Source organism: Haliaeetus albicilla, chromosome 11, assembly GCF_947461875.1.
Source record: "Haliaeetus albicilla chromosome 11, bHalAlb1.1, whole genome shotgun sequence".
Lineage (NCBI taxonomy): Eukaryota > Metazoa > Chordata > Aves > Accipitriformes > Accipitridae > Haliaeetus > Haliaeetus albicilla.
In genome coordinates, this window is record NC_091493.1 from 41,481,295 (window position 1) to 41,504,159 (window position 22,865).

Here is a 22,865-nt window from a genome sequence, read left to right on the forward strand (position 1 = left end):
ACAAGGTAGCAGGAAGACACCCCTTAGACACTTCTGGTAGCTGAAGCTTGCCAAAGAAAGAGGTGCAAAACTATTTTTCTGTCGCACATGAAATCTCATTCACTGCAAGCATGAGCAGAGAAGCTCGTTTGCCTGACGTATCTTTAACTCGGAAGAGGCTTGTTGACTGACCGTAAGCACACTTTGTCAATTACAATGCAAAATATAATAATTTTTGCGTAACCCACGCCTGAAGGCCCACTTGGGAGACACATTTTCTCTGCTTTGTGTTTGGAGCCGTATGTGATTATTTGCTGCCCGTCAGACACCTCTCTCTGCGGAAACAGAGCCAAGAGCTGAGGAGAAATAATGTCCTGCTGTGGAGCGGTAACAATCTTTCTATTTCCCTGACAGGGGCGTGCAGGTTTCTCTGGCCGAGCCTTCTTGTTCAGTGCGATGTCTGTCTTCCTGCTCGGTGTGATGGACGTTTCAGTCTTTGGTCATTTCCCTCGTCACCTCTCTTACAGTGTGTGTCACCCGTTGGACATTTCTCACCGTCACGCTTTCTGCCGCAGCACCCCCAGATCTGCCACTACACTTTGTTTTCCCCGCAGTTTTGTGTATTTGTGCAGCTGCTCTTGGGTCTAGTTTGGGTTTCCCTTTTCCCCCGCTCCGCTCAGTGACTCTGTCCGTATCATTTATGCGCTCTTTTGACAACAGCTTCTCCAGCTCTGAAACTTCGCAAGACCTCAGCAGGCCTTGTAATACGAGCTTCTGCACATTTTGTTCCTATTACTAATCGGCCATGAAATATAGATATCTTAGGAGGCAGCTATTTTGCACAGTGCAGCAAAGACAGATTTATCATTTCTCTGGTTCCTCAGCAAAGTTATTGAAAAGACTCCTCTCACAAAGGGTGTTTTGCGAGCTGAAGGTTACTTTGGGGGACTCCCAGGCTCCGAACGCAGCGGGTCAGCCTACCCCCCCGTAGGTGTGCCGGGGGCAAACAGGGGCTTCTCCAGCGCTCCCGAGAACTGCCTCCGCCGGGCGCTTCCGAGGGGGGGGGAGACCCCTCGGCTGCCCGCGGCGGGGGTGGGGGGGGTGCCGCCGCCCCGGGAGCCGCTCCTGCCAGGCGGCCGCCGCCGCTCCCGGCCGCCCTGGGCAAAGGCCCCGGCGGCAGCCGCCGCGCCCCGGGGCAGCGGGGCGAAGGGCAGCGGGGCCGGTTCCCCCGCAGGAGGCAGCTCCCCGGGCAGAGCCGAGCTCCTGCCCCGCCGGGGCGCTGCTCCAGCCGACCCACCGGCCGAGCAGCCCCGGCCGATCCCCGCCGGGCCCCGGACACGGGCCGGCCGCGCCAGGCCGCGCTCCCGCCCAGGTGAGCGCCGCCGCCGCCGGTCCCGGCCCGGCCCGCCCCGCCCCGCCCCGCGGGCGGTGCGGTGCCGTGCTCGTGCTCCTGTCCTGCCCTGCCCTGCCCTGCCCTGCCCTGCCCTCTCCGCGGGGACGGGTGGCCGCGGGACAGCGCCGCCGGCTGCCTCCCGCGGGGCGCTTGCCGGGGGTTGGCGTTGCCCTTTTAAGAGCCGCGCGGGGCCGCTGTGACGTCGCGGGCGCAGAGCCCTAGCCCGGCCCGCCCGCCGCGCCGCCAGAGCCGGGAGCGGCGGCGGCGGCAGCGGCAGCAGCGCGGTGCGCGCAGCGCCCGCCCAGCGCAGCCCAGCCCAGCCCAGCCCGGCCCAACCCAACCCAACCCAGCCCGGCCGGCGAGCGCCGAGGCCGGCCCCGCCACCAGCCGCTCCGTCCCGTCCCTTCCCGCCCCGTCCCGTCCCGCCGACCTGCCATGCGCCGCGGCCCGGCGCCAGCCTCCGCCGGCGGGAGCCGTCCCGGCAGCAGCGCGACGACGACGGCGGCGGCGGCGGCGGCGGGCGAGCGCTGAGCGCCGCGGCCCCGCAGCAGCCGCTAGGGCGGCCGGCCCCCCGCCGCGGCGCGGATGTCCGCGGGCTGCCCGCGCCGGGAGGACTCGCCGCCGCCCGCGCCCCCCCGCCCGCGCTGACGGGGCGGGCCAGGCGCCCCGCTCGCCGCAGCGCCCCGCGCCCGCCCCCCGGGCTCCCCGCAGCGCCGCCGCTGCCGGCCGCGCTCCGCGCTTCCGCCCGCCCGCCGCCAGCGCCGGCGCCATGGCGGTGAAGGGGGCCGCGGCCGGCGCCGGGGTGCTCCTGGTGACGGCCAACGTCGGGTCCCTCTTTGACGACGTAAGTACCGCGGCCGCGCGCCCCGCCGTGGGGGGGGGGGGAACGGCGGCCGGTGTGTGTGTGTGTGTGTGGCGGGGGGGGGGCCGGGGTCGCCGCCGCCGCGCCGCTTCCCGGGCCGCCGCCCCGCGCCGGTCCTAGCGCCGCCGCGCCGCCCCCCGCCCGCCCGCGGCTGCCGCCCCGTCCCGGTCCCGGCCGGCCTCAGGTGCCGGCGGCGGCGAGCAGCGCTGCCCGCCGCGGGAGGGCGAGGGGGGGTGGTTGTTGGCGGTGCCCCGGCAGCCGTCCCGTCCGTCTGCCGCCGGCCGGCCGCTGCGTTTGGCGGGGTGGGGGGGAGGCTCTGTCTCCCCTGGAAGCCCCGAGGAAGGCGCCGGGGCGCGCAGCCTCTCGGTGGACCGGCTTGTGTCGCGGGCGTGCCGTGTCCCCGTTGCGGTGACCGCCGCTGATGGCGCGGCGTGGTGGGACCTCGTCCCGGGTGGCTCAGGTCCTCCAGCCGCGGTTCCTCCCGAGGTGTCCGGAGGGTGGGAACTTGGGTGCTCTCGTTCTCGGGGGGGGGGGGGGGGGGAGAGAAACGGATTCTGCCGTGGAGCGCTCAGCCTTCCGCAGAGGCTGCGGCTGGGCTCACCCCCAGGCTTTCCTCCTGAGACGCCTTATGCACGTTGTGACATGAAGATACGATTTAATTTCTGTTTAGCGTAGTGTACTCAGACAAATGTTTGGAGTGCTTCTTACCGCTGCAAATAAGGCGAGCGCAACAGTTGATAGGGCTAGCAGCAATGCAAAGAGAAGAATGCTTTCTGGCAAACTCGCGTGAATTAAGACAGATGCTTAAACACATCTGGAGTAGCAGCCAGGCTTCTAAGCCTCCTGGGCTGCGCCCCGGGTGGAGTCTGGCACCGCTGAAGTCAGTGGCAACGCACCGCTGGAACTGAGCAAGGCTGGCACGTCACGAACGGTAAAGGGAGCGTTTCTAGGGGTTTGCAGTTTGTGCAGCAGCGTACATCTAGCAGGGAACTGGGCCCAGACTTGTGCTGCGTGTTGCTCTTGCCGTGTGTGTTAGGACTGGCTTTGCTTTGTGTGCCAGCCCTATGCACAGATCACCACGTGTGCTACAGTAAGTGTGTTTTGTTCGTGCCCCCCCCAGTCTTCAAAGTTTGCTTTGTTTTTTTGTCATCTTGAAGGCTGACCTGAAGTACGCACTCTGATCCATATGTGCGTAGTCAAAGGATGCAGTTCGTCTTTTCACCAAGTTTAGTAAACTTTGGCAAATTATCACTGCAGTTATTTTTACACTTAAAAGTGTCAGTTCATATTAAGCGAACACTGTGAAAATACTCATGTCACAATAATTTCCATGATTGTGGCCTTAAGCTCGTGCAGTATCTATTTGTGAGTAAAGCTGCGTGGTGTTCAGTCAGACTTCTGCAGATAATTACTGCTGTGCATTCCTGTTGCCATTGCTAGAGCCTAAAGGTGATAGCTCCGTTTGACCTGAGCCCGCTATCTCCTATGGCAAAGTGCTCTCCTGCCCTCTCTTTCGGCTGAGAGTGATAAAAGCGGCCACCTTGGAGCGCTGCCATTGAAGAGATCCTGTGCTGTCACACCAAATGATTCCTGGTTGTCCCTAGTTATTATTTGAGACTCGCTGGCCTTCCTGGAGAAGGTGAAGCGTATTTGTTGTTAATCGTTCGGCATGACCAAAGAGGGGAATGCTTCCGCTCTAGCGACTGCCTTGTGATCAAAAACTTAGTTTTCTATGGCAGCAAAACCGGGCTTATTTGGATCTGTTCCACTGCAGGGTGGGGAATGGAAAGACTGGTCTGAACTTTCGTGATTACGCTTCTGGTTTGTTGCTGTTGGAGTTGGGATCGGCGACTGCCCAGTCAGGTTTCTGGAGTGATGTCGGTGCAATTCAGGCACAATAAAGATGACATTAGCTTGCTTTGTGAACTTAGCTTTTGAGTTACGTGTTGGAGCTGGCAGCAGCTGTTTCTGCTTCTTGGGCTCTTCCTGCTCAGCTGGGCTGTAAGTTTCGCTGCTATGACCTGAAGTGATCTTGGTTATGAACAAGGACTCCTGCTTTGATAGACTTCACCTAAGCCACTTCCAGTTCCTTTAATCCATTTTTTCTGTTTCTGATTTCAAATTCCAGTTGGTGATACGTACTTCAATTAAACACTACATTTTTAGTCACATTTTCCTGCACCTTGAGGTAGTGTAGCGGTATGCGTTTTCACAGCACGGTGCAGAAACCCGGAGCGGACGGGACGGTCGGGTCTGAGTGTCCTGCGGTAACACAGTCCTGCCTTCTCTTGCTCTGGGGATCTGATTCACCGTGGGCCCACGTCCCACCCGTTCCTCCACGGAGCTCTGGGGCGGGTGTCCCCATGTAAAGGGCTGCTGTGGGCAGGCTGGGTCCGGGCGGGGGTTATGGTGGTGTGGGTCTTCGGCTGCTGAAGCTGCCCACCCTCGCCGGGGCTGCACTCCCGCTCTTGCCCCACATGGGTGGGACTTCTGCTCCCCCATTCCACGCTGGCAAACCCTTGCGTATTGGCTCTGTGATGAACCTTTTTCCCATTTCTTTAAAGTAGCCTGAACGTTACTGTGTGGCAACAGCATGATTTGCACTTGAGATGTGTTTTGTATGAGTACTGTTCCTTTGGCTGGCACATGCTGTATATGCAAATACTCTTTTCATTGAGATCACTATTTTGTAGAAGAATAATTTAAAATATCTTTGGTAGGCAGGCTTGTCGGGGTAGGATAGTCTTTCCTATATCCTGATATTGCTGACCTGGCTATACTTTTGCAAAGAGGAAAAAATTGTTTGGGGGTTTTGGGGGTTTTTTGTTTTGTTTTGTTTTTTTTTTCCCTCTCCAATTGCCAGAAGGAAATTACGATAACATACTGGTTTGCTCCTGCCAGCCATCCACATCCACTAATAACCTGTTGCAATGCTGACCTGGGAGCTCATGAATAAACATGTTAACAGTGAAGAGGGTTTTTCATTCCTTGAGTAGTTTTGCTGCTTCATTAAAAATGTTAATGCAGTATTACATCTACAAATATTTTTTCAAAGTTTTATGAACATGTGCATCTCATGAATATGAATGCATATGATTTTTGGTACATTTATGTTTACTTAAGCATTTAATGTTTGTCTTGCTGTATAAACATTTCCTGTTTTTTATCACAGTATACTCTTGCTAACAACAGAAGATGGAGTTCAGGTTATCTGTGGGTGACTCTCTTCCCGCCCCCCCCGCCTCCTCTGATGCCCCTGCCTGCCACAGGGGGGTTGGACTAGATCATCTTTAAAGATCGTTTCCAACCCAAACCATTCTATGGTACGAGCTTCTCCCTCCCCGGTTCCCTTGCTTTCTTTGCTTCCTCCGTCTGCACTGACAAAATTTCACATTTACCTTTCAATGAGCCTACCGCTGTAGTGGCCATGAAATCAATCTGCCTGGCACTTCACTGCTTTTACTGTATAGGATTTTAATTACTTTCATGTGCTGCCTTTTTTTTTCCTGCCTGCTGTATCCTTTTTGTTGTCCCCAGTTACTTTTAAACAGCTTAATGCTGTTTGTTTTCCTTGGGGCAAAAACCTGGGAGTCAGGTGCGAGCAGCTGGCCTTGGGGCCGGCGAGAGCTGTCGGCCAGCCAGAGCTCATCCCCGCCGAGGGCTGGGTGTGGGTGGCCGGAGAAAGCTGTACGGACACCTGCGATGAAATGCCTCCAGCCGACCTGTGGAACACTCCTCCGAGGACACTCACGAGCCGTCCCAGCAGCTTCTGTGGGACGCTGCACAGGAGGGTTTTGGGCAGGGTCGGGAGCGTGTCGTGTCAGGTGAAAGGCCGTCAGCGGAGGAAGCGCTTGGATTTCGCTGCAGGATTGTTCAGCCCGAGCGCAGCACCTTACCAGCCACCGAGCAGAGCAGGCTGGGTCGCGGACGCACGGGCACGAGTGGGGGGAGGCATGCCTGTCTTAGTTCAGGCAGGTCCCCAAACCTGTCTGCCGCAAAAGCAGGGAGGCAGCCTCTCTGCCCCTGCCCGCATCCCTCCTGTCTGGCAGATGTCTTGGAGAGACTGGGTGTCCTGGGGAAACTTCCCTTACCGCGTGTTTCGTCATCAGCACGGCGAAGGGGCTTCGGTGGTTTCTGCTGGACGGAGGCAGATGGAGATCTTTGTGATGCAGTTTTTGTTGTTGTCTCAGAAGTTTTGTTAGTTTGCTGCATATTTAGCTGGGTGTAGTCACAAATGCTGAAAACACACCTTAGTGCTCACGCTTGAAAAATGTGTCTTTCCCTGTTTTAGTTCTAGGTGACTTTAACGATCCACATCGTTTAAACCTCTGGACGTAGATCTTTAGGGTAAAGACTTCCAATATGCCCAGCAGACTTAGCCATACAAGTTCCAACATTTCTGCTTGGATTGGAAAATAGTTCATTTGTTCCAGCTTTCTTTGAAATTGGAATATAGGAGCCTAAATCAGGTAGGTTTTTCTGAAAACATTTCCTTCTGTCTTCGTACTGCTGAATGTATGTAGCTCTTCTCTAATGGGAGGTTGATGCAGTTCTCAAATTCTCAGGACAAACTTAGGCCAGAGTAGAAGTGTAAAGATGACAAGAAAGGTAAAAGCTAAACAGAACATGTAATTTTATTAGTTTAAAAAAGAAGGAGGGGAGAAAGTAGGTTAGGGGATCGCTGTGTGGTGCTAGGGTACCCATACTCAAGATTTTTCAATGACTAACAGCATTACTGTCCTACCTGTATTTTCTTTGACTGTGCAAAATACTAGCCTTCATATGACAGTGCCAAGATGGGGCAGTAAGCTTTCACATTCCCAGGTGGCCTATAACCTACTCAACATTTGGGTGAAAGTCTCCCATGTAGTACACAAAGAGGGCAGGGGTGGAATTTCTTATTCCAAGTCCTGTTTGTAGTATTATTATTATAAGTATGCTTATGGCTTTAATTCTGAGTATGAACTTGGAATATCCTTTCCTTCTATTAAGAGTTGAAGTCTCATCAATTGAATTTGAAGTAGAAATACTTCCCATAATAATTTTTAAAAACAGCCTGTTCTTCTAACGGGTGGTGATCACAGCCTGTTCTTCTAACGGGTGGTGATCACAGTGTAGATGTCTATTAATGCTGATCTTAATTTTCCGATCCTGAAACAGTGGGTGTGGTTTTATTTTGATATCTAATATCTGTGGATTTAGCTGGTATTAGGTGATAACGATAAGGGCTTTTTTTGGCTTTGTTGTTTTGTTTTTTATTTTTCTGTTTCTCCCCCTGCTCCCCCCCCCCCCCAAATGATTATTTGTTTTGTGGAATATTTCAAATGTGGTAGGATGAAAAATGTATTAATTAGGTTTTAATTTCTAACTAAGTATTAAGACTAGTATGTTGCAAGTCAAGGCACCCTCTTTTCTTCAAATTATGGCCACTAGATTGAGGGGAAGATAATGCTTGATTTCATGAAATTTTTAAAAAAAATCACATTATTTCACTGCTGAAAAACACTTATTCCATCCTTATTGTCAGGCTGTGTTGATGTTATCCGGAGTGGAAGAGAAAGGTAAACAAACGTGCCCAGCTAAAGGCAATGTTTCTATCGGAAATTTAAATGTACGGGGAGTATTTCTGCCAGATTCAGTGGGGCTCCCTGTGGCTGCGGGCACCTTGCTGGCAGCAGGGAGTAAACTAACCCTTCTTCTCCGGCCAAGCGGGGGGTAAGAAGAACAGAGTTGGGATAGCTGGAGGAAGAGGGGCAGAGGCAGACGAGCGAGGAGGGCCCTGGGACGGCTTCGCCCGTGGGCTTGCATGCTTTGGAGCAAACTTCTCCTTTCGCTCTGCGCCCCAAAGCTTGCTGGTAGTTGGAGAAGGAGCCCTGGCCGCTGACGGGTCAGTCTGGCGGGCCTGACCCCCCTCCTGGGTGGCTTCCCGGGGCCGAGCGTGGTGCTCCGCAGCTCTGGCTAGCTCCCCGGGGTGCTGCCCCAAAACAGGGTTTGTTTATCGTCTTGCTTTCTGTGATGCTGTAAAATTGCATGCTCGTAACTGAGGACTTCCATTTTAGGAATACATACTCTTGAGCGGTAAGATAGAAGGCCAATGAAAAAGTATTTTTCAGTGTTCTCTGTTATGGGAACCCTAAAAATAAGTAGTCTCTAATTTATCTATTTCTGCACGCCTCACTTTCTATTTTCTGGTTGTTTTGGTGTCATCTTTCTGATTTTAGTTTTTTTGTTGCGTAAGTGCCACTGGTAATTTCTTAAACATTGTTGCCGCCTTCTGTTTGTTTGGTTTTCTATGGCAGAATCTCAAATCAGCGTTTTTCTTACGGTTTCTGCTCTACTCCTGCTGTTTTTTAGGAGACTCTTTCCTGTTTTACGCAATTCTAAACCCTCTTTGCAGGAGGTGAAATTTTGAGGTAGACCAGACTTTGGTACTACCTAAAACTTCTTGAGCTATGTGAAAATGATGATGGGAAGGAGAGAACTGTTTTGTGACTCTCTGCAGTGCTTGTGCATTTGAAAAAAAAATACTTTTAATAATTGAGGGCTCTGTTGGACTTTGAGAATGAAATTGTTGGTAATACATTAACAGCAGGGTACAGCTGTTGGCCCAGATGTGCAACTGAACGAAGCTGAGCGGTGGCCCAGTGTGATGGTGTCTGGCTGCTGGATAGCCCTCGCTTGCTGCGTAGCTCTTGATCTGCTGCTGTGAAGAGGTGTTTTGGTTTGAAACTCCTTCACTGCCTCTTGGTTTTTTTCACTTCTGCGACTGGGGATGAGCTCAGGGACATGTGCATGGATAGCTGAAGTGGCTTAGGCAGTACCATGGAGCTGCACCAGCGGTAATGCCCGTGCTGCTCTTTGTTACCAAAGTGCTTTTGCCAGGTGTACAGGGATAACTTGCAACTGTTGATATTCGTGCTTTGCAAAAATGTAGGATAGCTGGGGCAAGGATTGTACCAGTTTGTAGTTCTTTCTTCATTTAGTCTTTAGGTAGGCGATAAAGTCAAATAACATACAGCAAGAGTGATGCGCTCGCGATTGTGCCGTTTTGACAGGGTCTGTCTTAAATCCTTCACAGCCTGCTTGAAGAAGATCTAAATACTCGTGCTGATTTATAGCTTCCTAGGGTTCAGCTTCCCAAGTAATTCAGCTCTTAGCATCCCTAGCTTAGGCGAAGGACGGCACACCGGTGTGTGCTGGTGGGGTCGTTCATAACCGGTGTCCCCACTCAAGAGCACCCCGGTGCCCGGCTCTGCGCAGCTCTCTGCTGTGGTCCAGGGGTGCTTCCTCTGGGGGCTTGCGTGGCCACTGCACAGGTCCTGCTCACAACCAGCCCTTCGCTTCCAGCCCCCTAGGGTATAATAAGCGACAATAGCTGGGAGTGAGCAGCAGAGCACATTCCCCTTTTAAGTATAAATGAGGATCAAGACCCGAAGCAGTTGTGCAGTAAAGCAGTGACACGTTATTGTGCATCGGTGTCCTTGCAGAATTTAAAAGCTCTTTTCTAATTTGCTGAAGACGACTGGAGCAGTAATAGTACAGGTGACACAGAGGGTGGGGTTTTTCCTCCAAGATGGAGTTGTATGCTTAAAAAAAAAAAAAATCACTTTTTTCTTTAACAAAAAATAACAAATTTTCTTTTTAGCAGATATTTTTACAATTCTCTGAGCAAAAGAGTTTTAATTAGGAGCTTGTACAGTGTTCAGCCTCCCTTAAGCAGGAAGCTCAGAAGATTATCTTGTAGACCATCTTTCCTCTCCTTTTGATTAAGTGTTATCATTAACAGCAAGAGCACATGTTTTCATGAGGAAGTAATAGTGGCAAAGTGCATTATATAATTATAGTTTTCTGTTAATGTGGTTTTATAGCAGGTGGAGTAGAGTTAGCATTTTGTGTCTTGCCGAGTTTCCACAAATTGCCAGTGTATCAGTGTGATGGTTTAAGAGGATTTAATTCTCCAAATATTTGCATATGAAATTATGCAATGGGAGTAGGATAGCATAGGAAGAATGCTTTACATGTGCATCTGTGAGTTTATTAGCTTGTACGAGCACTCTCACAAGGGTCAAATTTTAAAGGTTTTGTTGCTGTTTCAAAGTTACCATCGTAAATTTTCTTACCACAGAATTTGACTTCAAAGGGAGTTGCACATAGAACACCAGATTTCACGATTTTTCTAAGAGGCTGATCTGTTGTTTACTTTTTCTCTTTTTCCCTTTTCTGTTACTTATTTCAACATACTGTTTATATCTTCCACCCCCTGCAAATGTATTTCCTCTTTTTCTCTCAAACGCTTTCTTTCCCTTTCTTGTGCTGTGCATACTTGTGAAGCTCTCCCCTTATTCCTCATTTATTATGTGAAGTGAGGATGTCGCTCAGAAAAGCAGCCTTTTCATTTGCAGTTTTGTGTGTGCCTCAAAAGCCATTAAGAAGGCGAGTTTGGTTACCCTGAACACATCATCCGCTGCCCCTTGCTGCAGCAGGGATTGAGTGCGTATGAGAGGGATCTGATTTATTAATGCACATCCCTGGGGCCCTGGGGGTGCGCCGGGTAATGAGCCTGTTAAAGACAGAGCCAGGACGACGTAATTCCAGTGAAGTAACTCCCTCGGTGTTACAAAACTGCTCCACGTGGAGCTTTAACTTGGGGTTCGACATGTCATTGCGCTGCCTTTAATGCAACGAGCGTCTTGCTCTCTGTTGAAGAGGCGATTCCACGGGGTGAAACTCAAAGTTCCTTCTCCACCAGGGTTGATCAACACTCTGTTCCTTGGCCTCCATGTGAGAAGAGGAAATCAAGTGGCTGAACTACCTTCGAAGGCAGACTGGCTTTTAAGTATGTGCTCTGGGAGTTGTCTCCTCTCCACCCCCACCCAGAAGACCGGCCACTTTGGTCATAGCTTTACCTTGTCCTCTGCCCCTAAACTCTTACATGAATTTGGAAAAGGAAGAGTCAGGCAGGCAGATCTGACTGCAAGCCAGTATGTGGAAGTTCTCAAAATATATCCACATTAGTGTAGCCTAATACTTTATTTGATATTTTCTAACCATCTTTTTTTACTCACTTGGTAGAGAATAGGACGTGGTCACAGAAAAACAAGGCTTTCTGCCTTTGGTGAATGGCCTGTCACAGAGTCATTTAGCATCCTTTTGCATCTTTATTACTGAAGTGGCAAGGAGACTTCCCCTGATGAAAGTTCCAGGGAAATACGTTATTTCGTGGTGTGGAAAAGGTCAGATTAAGCATGACAATTATCAGACTGGGGGAGAGTGAGTATTAAAAGTAAAATGTTTCTGTTACTGCTTTTTTTCCCCAATCATATATGGTAGTTATTCAACACTTTTAGCACTATTTTCATTATTCGTACGTCATCTTTTAATGTAAATGTACTATTTAATCACTTTCATTTTTAATATGTTATTGGAAAAGATATCAAAGTTAAAGCTTTTATTGACAGCAAACAAAAGTGATCATTGCTTTTATATGCTATTTTGAAGTCGGAGGTAATTGATTGTTTTCATTAATGTCTTCAAGTTGTTAAGCACTCGTCTTCATGAGTCAGTCAGCTTTAACAGATAATATCCGCCAAAGCAGCAAATCAAAGCTGAGAAAAGTAATTAAAAACCCCATGACAACACTGGAAGCTTTCTGTCATGGTATAGGTAGCTTACATGCCGGTTCAAACAGCTTTTAGGGGTACGGCTGTTGCTGATACCAAGGTATTTGCCAAACTTTAGCTTGGCTGAAGACCTGTGTGCCTGTAATTTGAGGTGATGCTGACAGCTGAGGGATGCCACTACAGATGCGAAGTTGCAATGGGAAGAACTTTGATTTCGCGTTGTGGTTTGTGACTGGAAGGGTTTTCAGCTGGGGTTTTGGTTTGTCTGGCTCCTGGAGTCGGGCCGTGGCGTGCAGGACCCAGAGGGTCCCGTCCCCTCTGGGGCGTCGAGGGGCGAAAGCCCTGGGGCAGGAGGCCGGCCTCGTCCCATCCCTTGGGAAGGCAGGAGCAGCCCGGTGTGGGTCAGGAGGCAGTCGCTGATGGAGGCCAGGGTACGGCGGCGAGGCGAGCGGAGCAGGAGCATCCGTGTGAGCAGGGAGCTCTGCGCGGCAGCAAAGGGGGTCACCCGGTGTTTTCCTTCCCTGCAGAACCAAACAGGGTGCTGGGCTGAGGCACAGGAGACCCCCCTCATCCTGCGCGAGCCTGTTTGCAAAGAGTTTAACGGAAGAATCTGGAATTGCCTACTGTTTTCAAAGCCTGTCTGCTGCTCGCTGTTCATCAACAGCTCCAGAAGTGCGGGCAGCACAGCATTTAGTCACTGGGAGGAACCCATGTTTGTTCAGTCTTCAGAGAGCCAGAATTAAAAAATGTTAATTTGTAGTGATGTGCTGATGCATGTACAGAAGCTGTGCCCGTCTCTTTTGGGGATGTAGGAGTAAAGTATACTGAATGGCACTGAAACGAGGTGGTTTGGGTGTTTTTCTTTGCAACACAAAATACGTGGTGTTAAATTAAGCACAAATTTGGAACCAACAGAGCATTAGATTGCGGAACTCATGGCTGCAGATCGCTCTACGGGGACACCAGTAATGGACCCAGTTCAAAGAGGGACCGCACGTCTGCATTGTAGAGAAGCAGTGCAGCAACTGCCAGGACTGTCCGTCCCCCAAAACAACCTGGAGGAAAAACCCAACAGCTTCAGGGCAGAAGGCATTTACCAGTCATTATCGGGAGGAGGGGTGGTTTGATGGTGGGAACGCTGGTCTAGGCTATGGAAATCAGGGTTCAGTTTGGGTTCAGCCACAGGCATCCTGCACAGCCCCGGGCAAGTGGCACCAGATCCCCAGATGGGGCACGGCCGCGATGGGATGCCAGCGGGTGAGAGTAGCTCCCCAGCCAGAGCAGGCTGTGCAATGGTCGCCTCTTCAAAGGCTGCGTGCCTGAGTTGAGTGGCGATCTGTCAGGGGTAACTGGACGGTGTTGGTTATGGGTGAGACCCAGGGTGATGGCTCATTCTTTACACTTTAGTTTGAGGAAGGCAGAGAAGAACCACATACTGACTTCAACGTAGCTTGTATGGGCATGCACCACGTTTTATTACTGGAGAAGTTCCTGGCCAAACAAAGGGTTAGTTAATACAAGCTGTATGAGCCTCCTGCTTAGCGAGAGGTTCCTTTGGCTTATGCAAGCTCAAATGAGTAACAAAACTAGCTCTTTAGATAGACTTTAAAAGAAAAAGTCTATCTTTACTTATGGGAGTAAGTAAAAGGAGGGAAAGATGCTCCATCTCAGTCTGCGTTTTGGTAAGGCTTGCAAAGACTGTTTACAGGACGTTAAGTAATGTCACCTTTCTGTAGAAAGTTCAGATCTCATTAAAAGGCTTCATTAGCACACCGTAGAAGGAGTGGCCAATCACAGGCATTAAGTACCATGGGAACATGCTGTATCCAAAACTCGTTTGTTGTACTGTGCATGAGGTAGAGCTGCCTCTACTTGTTCTCTCTTTATTTTCCGGTTTCCATTGCATTCTTGAAAAGAGATTTATTTTTTTATTGCCCTTGAGTGTATCAGCAAGCCACTGCATATTAATGGATGGGCTCTTCGGAGCAACTACGTACCGTGCTGTTAGCGCTCCTAGCACTGCAGTAGACGAACAGTGAGCGGCAAGCAGGCTTTGTGAGCAGGACATAATTCTGAATTCTTTCGTTAAAGCCTTTTAAGTGATCCTGTGGGAGCTTGTTTTGAAGTTTTTTGTTTTTCTGGTGTGGCAAACGCTCTAATTTTAGAGGCTTTACCAATCCCAGCGGGAAAAGCAAAACTAGTTTTCCCGTAGGAACATCTCAGAAATGTATGCTGAACTCTCTTTGGCAGTGGTTATTTACGTGTCAACCAAACATTAAAAAACATTGTTCAAAAAGCACTTGAGGGAATTCTGTATTCATTAAGTACCATCAGCCAGCATTAACTATATTTTAATTACTTCAGAATTCTTGTTTATTTAGGGACAGAATTACTGCTTTTCTTGGACTAACTGGGCAGTGAAGACCTTTATGTGTAACGTTGGGCAGACGGCTGTCGTTGGATCCGTTATTGCAGCAGGTTTGCACAAGGAAGGTTCCTTTTGACAAAAGCATTGGCTGTTTATGTCCCTGACCTCACCATTCAAAATGTTTTTTTAAAACAACTGTTCAAAGTGAAAGTGGTGGTCTAGAATTCCTATCTTACTTTTTATTGGAGGAAGAAATGGAAGATTTTTTTTTTTTAATTTATTTTTAACTTCAAATGTTGCCAGGCACATGAAGGAGTCAAGACCTGGGTGGAACAGCGTGATAGGACCAACCCACTCACTTCAGAGAACTGGACGTGACCCAAAAATCTTCTGCTACAGCGTGTTTGTTTTCATGAACTGGCAGTGTTGTTTTTCTGGGCTGGAAGGACAGACCTTATCCAGGCTTGGCTGCTTGCAAGACCATGAAGCCAACTCTCATTTGTCTTGTGGGGTAGCAATTTTTAGCAAGAAGGAAGCAAGGCCTTTTCCCTTCAGCTATCCTTACTAAATGTTAAAGTACTGGTGATTTATGACCACTGTGCACCTTTTACTTATCTCAACAAAGATCTTTAATATAATTTAGGAAAAAGTGGGAAAGGAACTGATGCTGTGTGGATCTACTTGTTCTTAGAGGATATCAATGCCATTGTAGTCTTGCTGAAGTGAGTGTGTGGAAAATACATTGTATGCCAGGGTTGGTGAGGACAGAGCTGTGTAAGCCAGGTGAAGGGCTATATCCTCGACTAAGTAGGTGGAATTTTGGTGCAAGAATTTCTTGCTTGCGTTGCTTAAAATAATGAACTATTGCCAAACTAATTAGTTTTTCATTTGTATGTGAATATTCAGTGTCGTATAATGAAAATCCATATTAAACAGATAAAAGGTTTGCTTTATGTTACGTTCAGAGCAATGCGAGAAAAGTCCTGAAGGAGACACCTTTCTACTGCAAGGGTGCCTGAGCACTGGCACAGGTTGCCCGGAGGGGTTGTGGAGTCTGCATCCTTGGAGGTATTCAAAAGCTGTCTGGACACGGTCCTGGGCAACCGACTCTGGGTGACCCTGCTCAAGCAGGGGGTTGGACCAGGTGACCTCCAGAGGTTCCTTCCAACCTCAGCCAGCTTGTGATGCTATGGAGCCAGACACAATACATCTTTTTTTTTTTTTTTTCCTTTTGCTGCTGATGCCATTGCCTGTTGCTTTCCGGCACTTGCAGAAGACGACTGCCTACTTCTCAGTTCATCTCTTTGTGGCAAATCCTCGTTCCCTTTTTGTCTGCTTTTCTGTTATGGATGTAGACCATTTCCAAATGCTTTCCAGAGTGGCTTTGGTCCAGGAGCTGGAACATGTGCATTTGAAAACAAAGGCTATCCTGCTGTTCTGAAAACTTGAGGAAAAATACGCACGTTGTCTGTCAGCTTCTAAGTTTCTCTAAATCTTCTGAAAGCTTCCTCATACGCTTTTTCAGTGTGCTGAAACTGAAGTCTCTAGGTCAGGCTTTCAGCTCTGATTGTTTTTTGTTTGCTTGCTTTTCTGTTGACATTTCGGTAGCAAGTAAATACGCTGTTCCTGATTTACTTCAGAACTGGAAAGGTGGTAGAAGACAGGAGCCAGAAAACAGTTGCAAGTGACTGAGACGGTAAGAGCAGTGGATCTGCAGGGTTCACTGGCAGCTGATGAATCTGATCTTTACCTCAAACAAAGGAACAGCAAAGGTGCATGGTGGGAAGTGATTAGATAGAACGGCTGCTGCACTGATGTGTTTCTGTTCTATCTACTACTGTGTTTGCAGTGTTGCTGTTTGTTACTTGAGACACGATTGGTCCAAAGAACCGAGTTGAGAACTGTGAAGAGATGCTGTCGTAGTACAAAAAGCAAAAAAAAAGAGTATCCCTCTTCTATTCTACGTTTTTGTTCAGTCACCTGGTAATGTAAGGCAAAATGACCTGCCATTGACATTTGCAGTAATTCATCTGGCATAGTTGGAGTGTAGAGAGTGAAGCTTCTGCCAGTATTTTAAAAACCTCCCCATCGCTTCTCAGAAGCGGCGTGTCCGGCTCCGTCTGACGGCCCGTACAGAGGTGTCAGGGCTCAGCCGCAGAGGCGCGTTTCGGAGGTGAGCTCGGCTCGCTCGCCGCGCTCAGCAGGACTGGGCTTGCCCGGCGCGGTGAGGCTGCCCGGCGTCGCCTCCAGCAGCAGGGCAGGTTCAGACCCTTCCCTCTGCCGAGAAAGATTCCGCACCCCATCTCAAATTTGACGGCTGCGCGGCTTAACGATGCCGCCTCATTCGCAGCTGTGTCCCAGCGCCGCCTCTCTCCTCCTTTCCTGGCGCGGAGAGCCGCGGTGTGCCGGCGCAGGCGCTCCCGGGGGAGCGGGGCAGCCGAGGCCCGGGCAGGGGCGCGCAGCCCTGCGTGGGGTGGGCAGCGGGCGCGAGCCGAGGCCGTCGCGGCCGCGATAGTCGCAGGCGGTTCCTCGGGGAGCGAGTGGCTCGGCGGGAGCTGGGCCGGGTGGGAGGATGCGCTGGGTCGCGCGGGAAGGCGAGGCCGGCGGAGTCTGTCGAGGCCGCGGGTGGTGACGGTGCTGTCTCTCCATCTCCCCCTTCGCTCTCTGAGCTCGATGCTCGCATCTCGGCTGTTCGCCTGCAGGTTTTGCAGCCTCCCCCAGCCACCCCGGCAAGCGTCCTGGCTGCCGCAGAGGGAGAGAAGGCGGAATGCTTCGGCAGTCCTTGGGAGCGGGGCTTTCTGCCGCTGTCATGGGCCCCTGCTGCTGTTCGTGTAAGGGGCTTTTCCAGTGCAGCAGAAGGATGGAGTGGTGCAGAGAGGAGAGGTGTAAGAGGGGGGCTCGGCAGGGCGCAGGGGGGCCAATCCTGCCCTGGTTTGGGGGGGTTCACGTAGCGCTCCGTTGCTCCTCGTCCATCAGTCAAGTTGGCGGGGCAGGACGCGCTGGAGGCAGACCGATAGTCTCGAAGTTCCGAAGCGATTCTGAAGCTTGTGGGTGTTTCGTGGGAGGGGATGTTCCCAAAACGTTCCTTAGGAAAACCTATCATGCTTTTCCTTAGGGGTCAACGACCTGCAAACAGAAAGCATTTTTGCAGCTATGTGAATTCTTTGTTGGAGGGGTCTCTTGTCTTATCTGCTGCTCGAGGTTGACAGGCACGGTTTTATCCTGAAAGCCTGTGCAGGGCTGTATCCAGAAGACAGCGGCAATGGGGGGATCCCATTGTGCTGTGCACCATAAATGCACAGAAGGCTGCCCTGTTCTGAATAGTTTGTGATTTTTAGTTTCGGCTCCTGCAGTGGGATCCAGAAGCAGGGACAAGGACTGGAGCAGAGGAGGATGGACGTAGTTCGTATTTAGAATCACACCCATTTCACTGGGATGTCACACAGATACAGAAATCTTAACGAATATCCTGGATAAGAGACATTTGTTAAAAAAAACCCAAACAACAAACCAACCAACGAAACAAACAAAAAAAAACCCCAAACCAAAATCTCCAAATCCCCAAACAGTTACATAGCCTCATGCTTGGAAGGAATATTGTTACTGTTTTTCCTTCTAAATGTAAGAATCAACCTATGGTGAATTTCCTTCAGTGTTGGTGAAAAGCTAGCTTTGCTGAAGAGTCTGTAAATACTTGGATCTCTTAACTATGTTCCTTAGAGCTACTTAGAGCTTTTGTTGAAAATTAGAAAATACCTTAGATAGCACTTTATTTGCTTGAAATATACAGATACTGACGTTTCCTTGCATGATACCATCCTAGAGGGAGATTCCTCTAGCCTTTCTGGATTTTCAGAAGGTTTGGTTGTATTTTAATTAGTTGAAAAATGTGAAGACGTTATCCGGTGATCTTGGCAGGACTGAAGTTCTTGCTTTGTCTTCACAGGACTTCTTTCAAAATCTCTTAATTAAATCCATGAACTTAAAAGCTTTAAGAAAATGGAAATAGCTGATTGCTCTCATTAAATGAGTATATAAAGAAGTAGGAAAACTTCTGAAGCTTTTTTTTTAATGTGGGAATTTCCAGTAATGTTTCTGAAACGTGACATTCATGCAGACAGCTTATTAGACTGTTCAGTGTGTTCTGTTTAATTTTTCATACTTTTCATTGTTAAAATGGTATTTTTCCCTTAGTGGTGTATTTTAAGATAAAGAATGGGAATTTATGGTGTCAGTGCTAATAGATTAGAGGTGTTCACGGCTTCCTGTACTGTTTGCCAGATGTTTCAGAACAGTGTATTCCCTTCATTCATGTGCCCAACCTGATGTATATAATTTTGAGCATAATCCTACATTCTGTAAAATAACTGTGGGATTATGCAAGTACTTTCTCTGGAGCAATAAGTAAATCATAATATGAAAATACAATAGGTAGATTCATCAAAAACAAATTTGAAAATGGGGGATTTACGTTAGTTGACTTTTCCATATCTGTCTAAAGACTAGCTGTGACTTACCGTGGGAGCCAAATGTGTGCTTTTTCCAAATAATTTAAGTAACTGTGAATTCAAATGGCATTCTTTAATTCATTTTGGAAATAGATGTTGCCAGGTCTCTGAGAAGAGATGATAGAAACTGCATTCTTCCCAAAGTGCTCAGTTCTGTATCTGAGGGGAAAATACCATTTTGAGTACTGAGACCTTTGAATAAAAGGTCTCTTCGCAGGTCAACATACTCTGGAGTGATTTGCCTTTCCAGAGAACTGTGGCCCTTGCTTGTTCCTGGAAAGTTTATACACTGCTTCACTTCCTTCAAAGGTGAAAGGCAAGCTGAATGAATATTGGGGGGAAAGTATGTCTACTTTTTTACTGTGGTGTTGTCTTTGGCCGAGTTTTGTGAGTCTGTAACATCTTCCCTCTGATCACTAAACCAAGTGATCTACAGGCAAAAGTAAACCCAGTAGGCTATGGGAAGTCATTAAAAAAACAAAAACAAAAAACAACAGCTAGAGAGGCTACTTGGCTTATATCTTAAGACTGTTGGTAGAGCTATTGAAACACTGCTTCAATTAAATATTATGGACCTTTCTTTCACTTCAGAAAACTCTCTGTATTGCAGCTTTTTTGGTTACCATTCCTGTCAGTGTGAGTGGCGTTGGGACTATCAGTGGACGTGTGCTGCACTGGTCTGAAAGAGATGTGCAGAAATAGTCCTAAAACCAGTGCTGCTCCCTTCATTTACACCTGTTTTTTGTCCTTCATTGCCTTTTGCTAAGGCATTGCACTGACAGCTTTGCGTACATGCTCTGGCTGCACCAAAGGGCTGAGTACCAGAAGTTCGTGTTTCCTATGATGTCTTGACCATGTACATCAGTGAACAGAGTGATGGGGGTTTATCTTCAGAGTTTAGAAATGTGGCTTGGTTGTTTGTGTGGGGTTTTGGGGTTTTTTTTGTGTGGTGGTGGTGGTGAAGGAGGGGGTGGGCAGGTGTTTGTTGGTTTTGGTTTTGTTTTTTAATATTTTGAAAGGGACTGATTCCTGACAGTGAACTTCAAGAAAACATGATATGAACAGGCAACGATAAATACTGCCATGGTGAACTTTGTTTCATGTGTGTTACTAGAGAGATGGTAAAGCTCTTCAGTCCTTTTTATCCTCAGCTGGGTTTGAAAGGGTAACCTAGACTTCATGGCAGTGTGTTCTCTTGAAGCAGTGCTGTTCCTTCTGTCTGTCTGTCTTGCCCCTTTTCTCCTCCTTTTATTATTGCCTATGCTTCAAAGACGGATAAAATTGAAATTCTCTTGTCTGAAGCTGTGTTGCATAAATATTTCTGAAGTATATTGTAAGATCTACTAGCTATTTAGACATCTAAAAATGGAAGTAGCAACTGAACTGAGCTAAGTATAGTATTTGTGATTATTTAAGCTGATGGCACCTGGAGAGCCCAGTGACAAGTACAATTTGCAGTACAAATGCATTGTAGATGATAGTGTCTACTGAGAAGACAAGGTCTCAGTATGGGAAAACAGTGTGTTTGTAAAACTTTCCTAAAATTCAGTGACTGATACAGAACCTGGAATACAGCAAGTGTCTTACCTTGTGGAAAAATGCAAAGCAAATGCCAACAGATGTGGCATTAACAAAGCTCATTTAAATTTCCTGTGCACCGGACAAGTGAATAATTGCTGTGTGCTTGGTTAGCAGAGCTGTAGGTATCTAGTGCATGGAATATATGGTTTGTATTTACGGAACCTGTTCTACAGTTTTGCTCTTTTTTTCTAAGAAAATGCTGGGGTTTGCTTAAATAATGTAACTGAGAATATAAGCGAGATTACTTCAGTGAATAGCTGCACCATCAGTGAAGTGTCCACAATCTGCACCAGTGCCAACCCCCCCCAGTTAGTTCCCGTGCTGTTTGGTGTGCTCTTCCAACGTAACTCCTCCCGTCTTCTGCCCTAATTCCAGTAATGTAGAGGTGCTGTTAGTGATGAGCATGGTCTGAAAAGGAAATCCAGCATGTGGTTGGCTTTGGATGTGAAAGTTAAGAATGGCGAGAACCAGTTCTTAAAACCCCTGTATTCCTTGCAGGTCTCTGAAAATAGCCATTGTGGGTGTTTCTGGTTAGTGGCACCAAATATTGTACTATTTGTAAAGCAGTTCAACAGCTCAGTAGGCACACTGATAAAAATTGAAATGCACAGTTGTCTGAAATGGCCTCTATCTAGACTGCCTTATTTCGGAGAGATTTACTCGTCTCCGTCTGATAAATTGCAGAGCATGAAAGCAAGGCAGGGGGCAAAAAATTGCCTGCTTTCATTTAGTAGTGCTTCAGACTTGTGCTGGAATTTATCGCTGCCTCTTGTTTACTTATTTGAGTGTTCTTTGGAAACATTGGCAGCATCAGACTTAACCTTAAAAAAATGGGAAATGTGCTATTTCTGTTCTACCTTGTTTTAATTGAATATTTTTTGAAGTATGTCTGTCATCTTCATTTGGCAAGGCCTCCTTAAATCTGTAGCCATGAGAAGCACTGCTGCTTGGCATCTGTGAACTGTTTTTTTTCCTTTCTCCCTTTCTCCCTTTCTCCCTTTCTCCCTTTCTCCCTTTCTCCCTTTCTCCCTTTCTCCCTTTCTCCCTTTCTCCCTTTCTCCCTTTCTCCCTTTCTCCCTTGTTGCTGTTCTTTTTTCAAACTCAGAGTAGACATTCCCAGCAATTATGGAAAAGCCACTTCATTTCTGACACCAGTCATATGATAAACTTGGTGAAAGCTTCTGCAAGCAGCACATTTCCCGTGAGCCGGAGCGTGCTGTGTGGAGCCCTGTTTCTGCAAGAGCGGTCATTTCTGTTAACATTAGTTGTGCTCTGTCATGGAGCATTGTAGATAATATGGAAAAGAAAACATGTGAGTTTCTGGGTTTGTACCAAGTAACTGCTAATTTTGGTAGTTCAACAATGTTTAGGACTAGCATATCTGGAAATAGACCTTCTTTTAATTTGTAAAACAGAATGGGTTGTTTTTAAGACATTATTTAAAACAAGTTTAATACTCTGCTAGTTTTTAAACCTGGCAAAGAGCTAAAGAGTACAAATCCCAAATGCAATCACTGTTGGTTATCTTCCTTCAGAATGATTTTTATTAGTTGGTATGTTGCAGCAGTATGTATCTCATTCATACTGACGTCAGTCTGTCCTATCAGTGGGGAAGATGAACTCTGTCACATCCTTTTTAGTAAGCAAAAAGCTTAAAGTGCACTTAGCTTCTCAATTTGTGTATTTTCATCATGTTGTGAACCTAGTCTTCAATGTTGTAAAACTACTGAATCTCACAATTTTATATATGGTTTTATCCAAAGGTTGGGAGAGAGGCAAGAGGTGGGCATTTCCCCCTGTTTCTAGCTGGTTTCCTAACTGTGGGTGGAAGGAGCATTGGACTGGACCATTGGGACAAACTGGTGTGCGGTGGTGTAACGCTGGGCACTGTGGCTTCTGTAGCAGGGGTCGTTTTCAGAGGGGGCCTGGGTTTAGGCTAGGTAGTCTCCAAACGTGGTTCCAGGTGCTAACTTGCCTGATTCCTGATAGCACTATGGCTTGGTGGTATTTTAAATGTTGGACGTGAACTTGTAATGATAATATTTCATGAAAATTATTTGAAATTACTAACCCAAGTTTTGGCCTTAACATAGTTGCTTCCATTTCTCACATAATTTAGTGTTTTTTCATTAAATACCACAGAAACTCTGTGACTGTGTACAAGGGAAGACTGGAATAGCAAGGTGGCAGGATTTTTTTTTTTTTGGTAACTTGACTGATTAGCATGAGGCCATCATGTCCAACACTAGTTTGTCAAATAATTTTGTTTGTTTTGATGAGAGATTTCATAAGCGAAAACCTTTATCTATATAAATAACTTAGTGAGCCCTCGAGCCTTTCAGTGTGAGTAAAACAAATGGGATTTTCCACAAATATAAATAATGAACCCAAAATAGCTGTTTTCAAAGAGAAACAGCTCAGAATTGGGTTGGAGAATAAGAAGGTATGTATTATTCAGGAAGGAAATAGGAAGCATTTGAGTGAAGTTGTGTGTGAATTCTCTCACCCTTTGGTGTAAGGATAGCCCACAAAGGTGATGTTTTCCTATATCTGC

At 48.0% G+C, this 22,865-nt stretch overlaps 1 protein-coding gene across 2 annotated transcripts in view; it reads left to right on the plus strand.

The window, feature by feature from the left end:
• The first annotated feature begins 1,713 nt into the window (after positions 1-1,713).
• The window catches only part of INPP5A (inositol polyphosphate-5-phosphatase A), a 259,043-nt gene continuing 237,891 nt past the window's right edge, over positions 1,714-22,865 (plus strand). The window contains exon 1 of one of the 2 annotated variants that reach the window (XM_069797312.1): positions 1,714-2,216. In XM_069797312.1, the coding sequence (XP_069653413.1) occupies positions 2,142-2,216 (75 nt within the window). In that variant the 5' untranslated portion in view covers positions 1,714-2,141. The remainder of the gene's footprint in view (positions 2,217-22,865) is intronic. The other variant, XM_069797313.1, reaches the window with a different exon arrangement.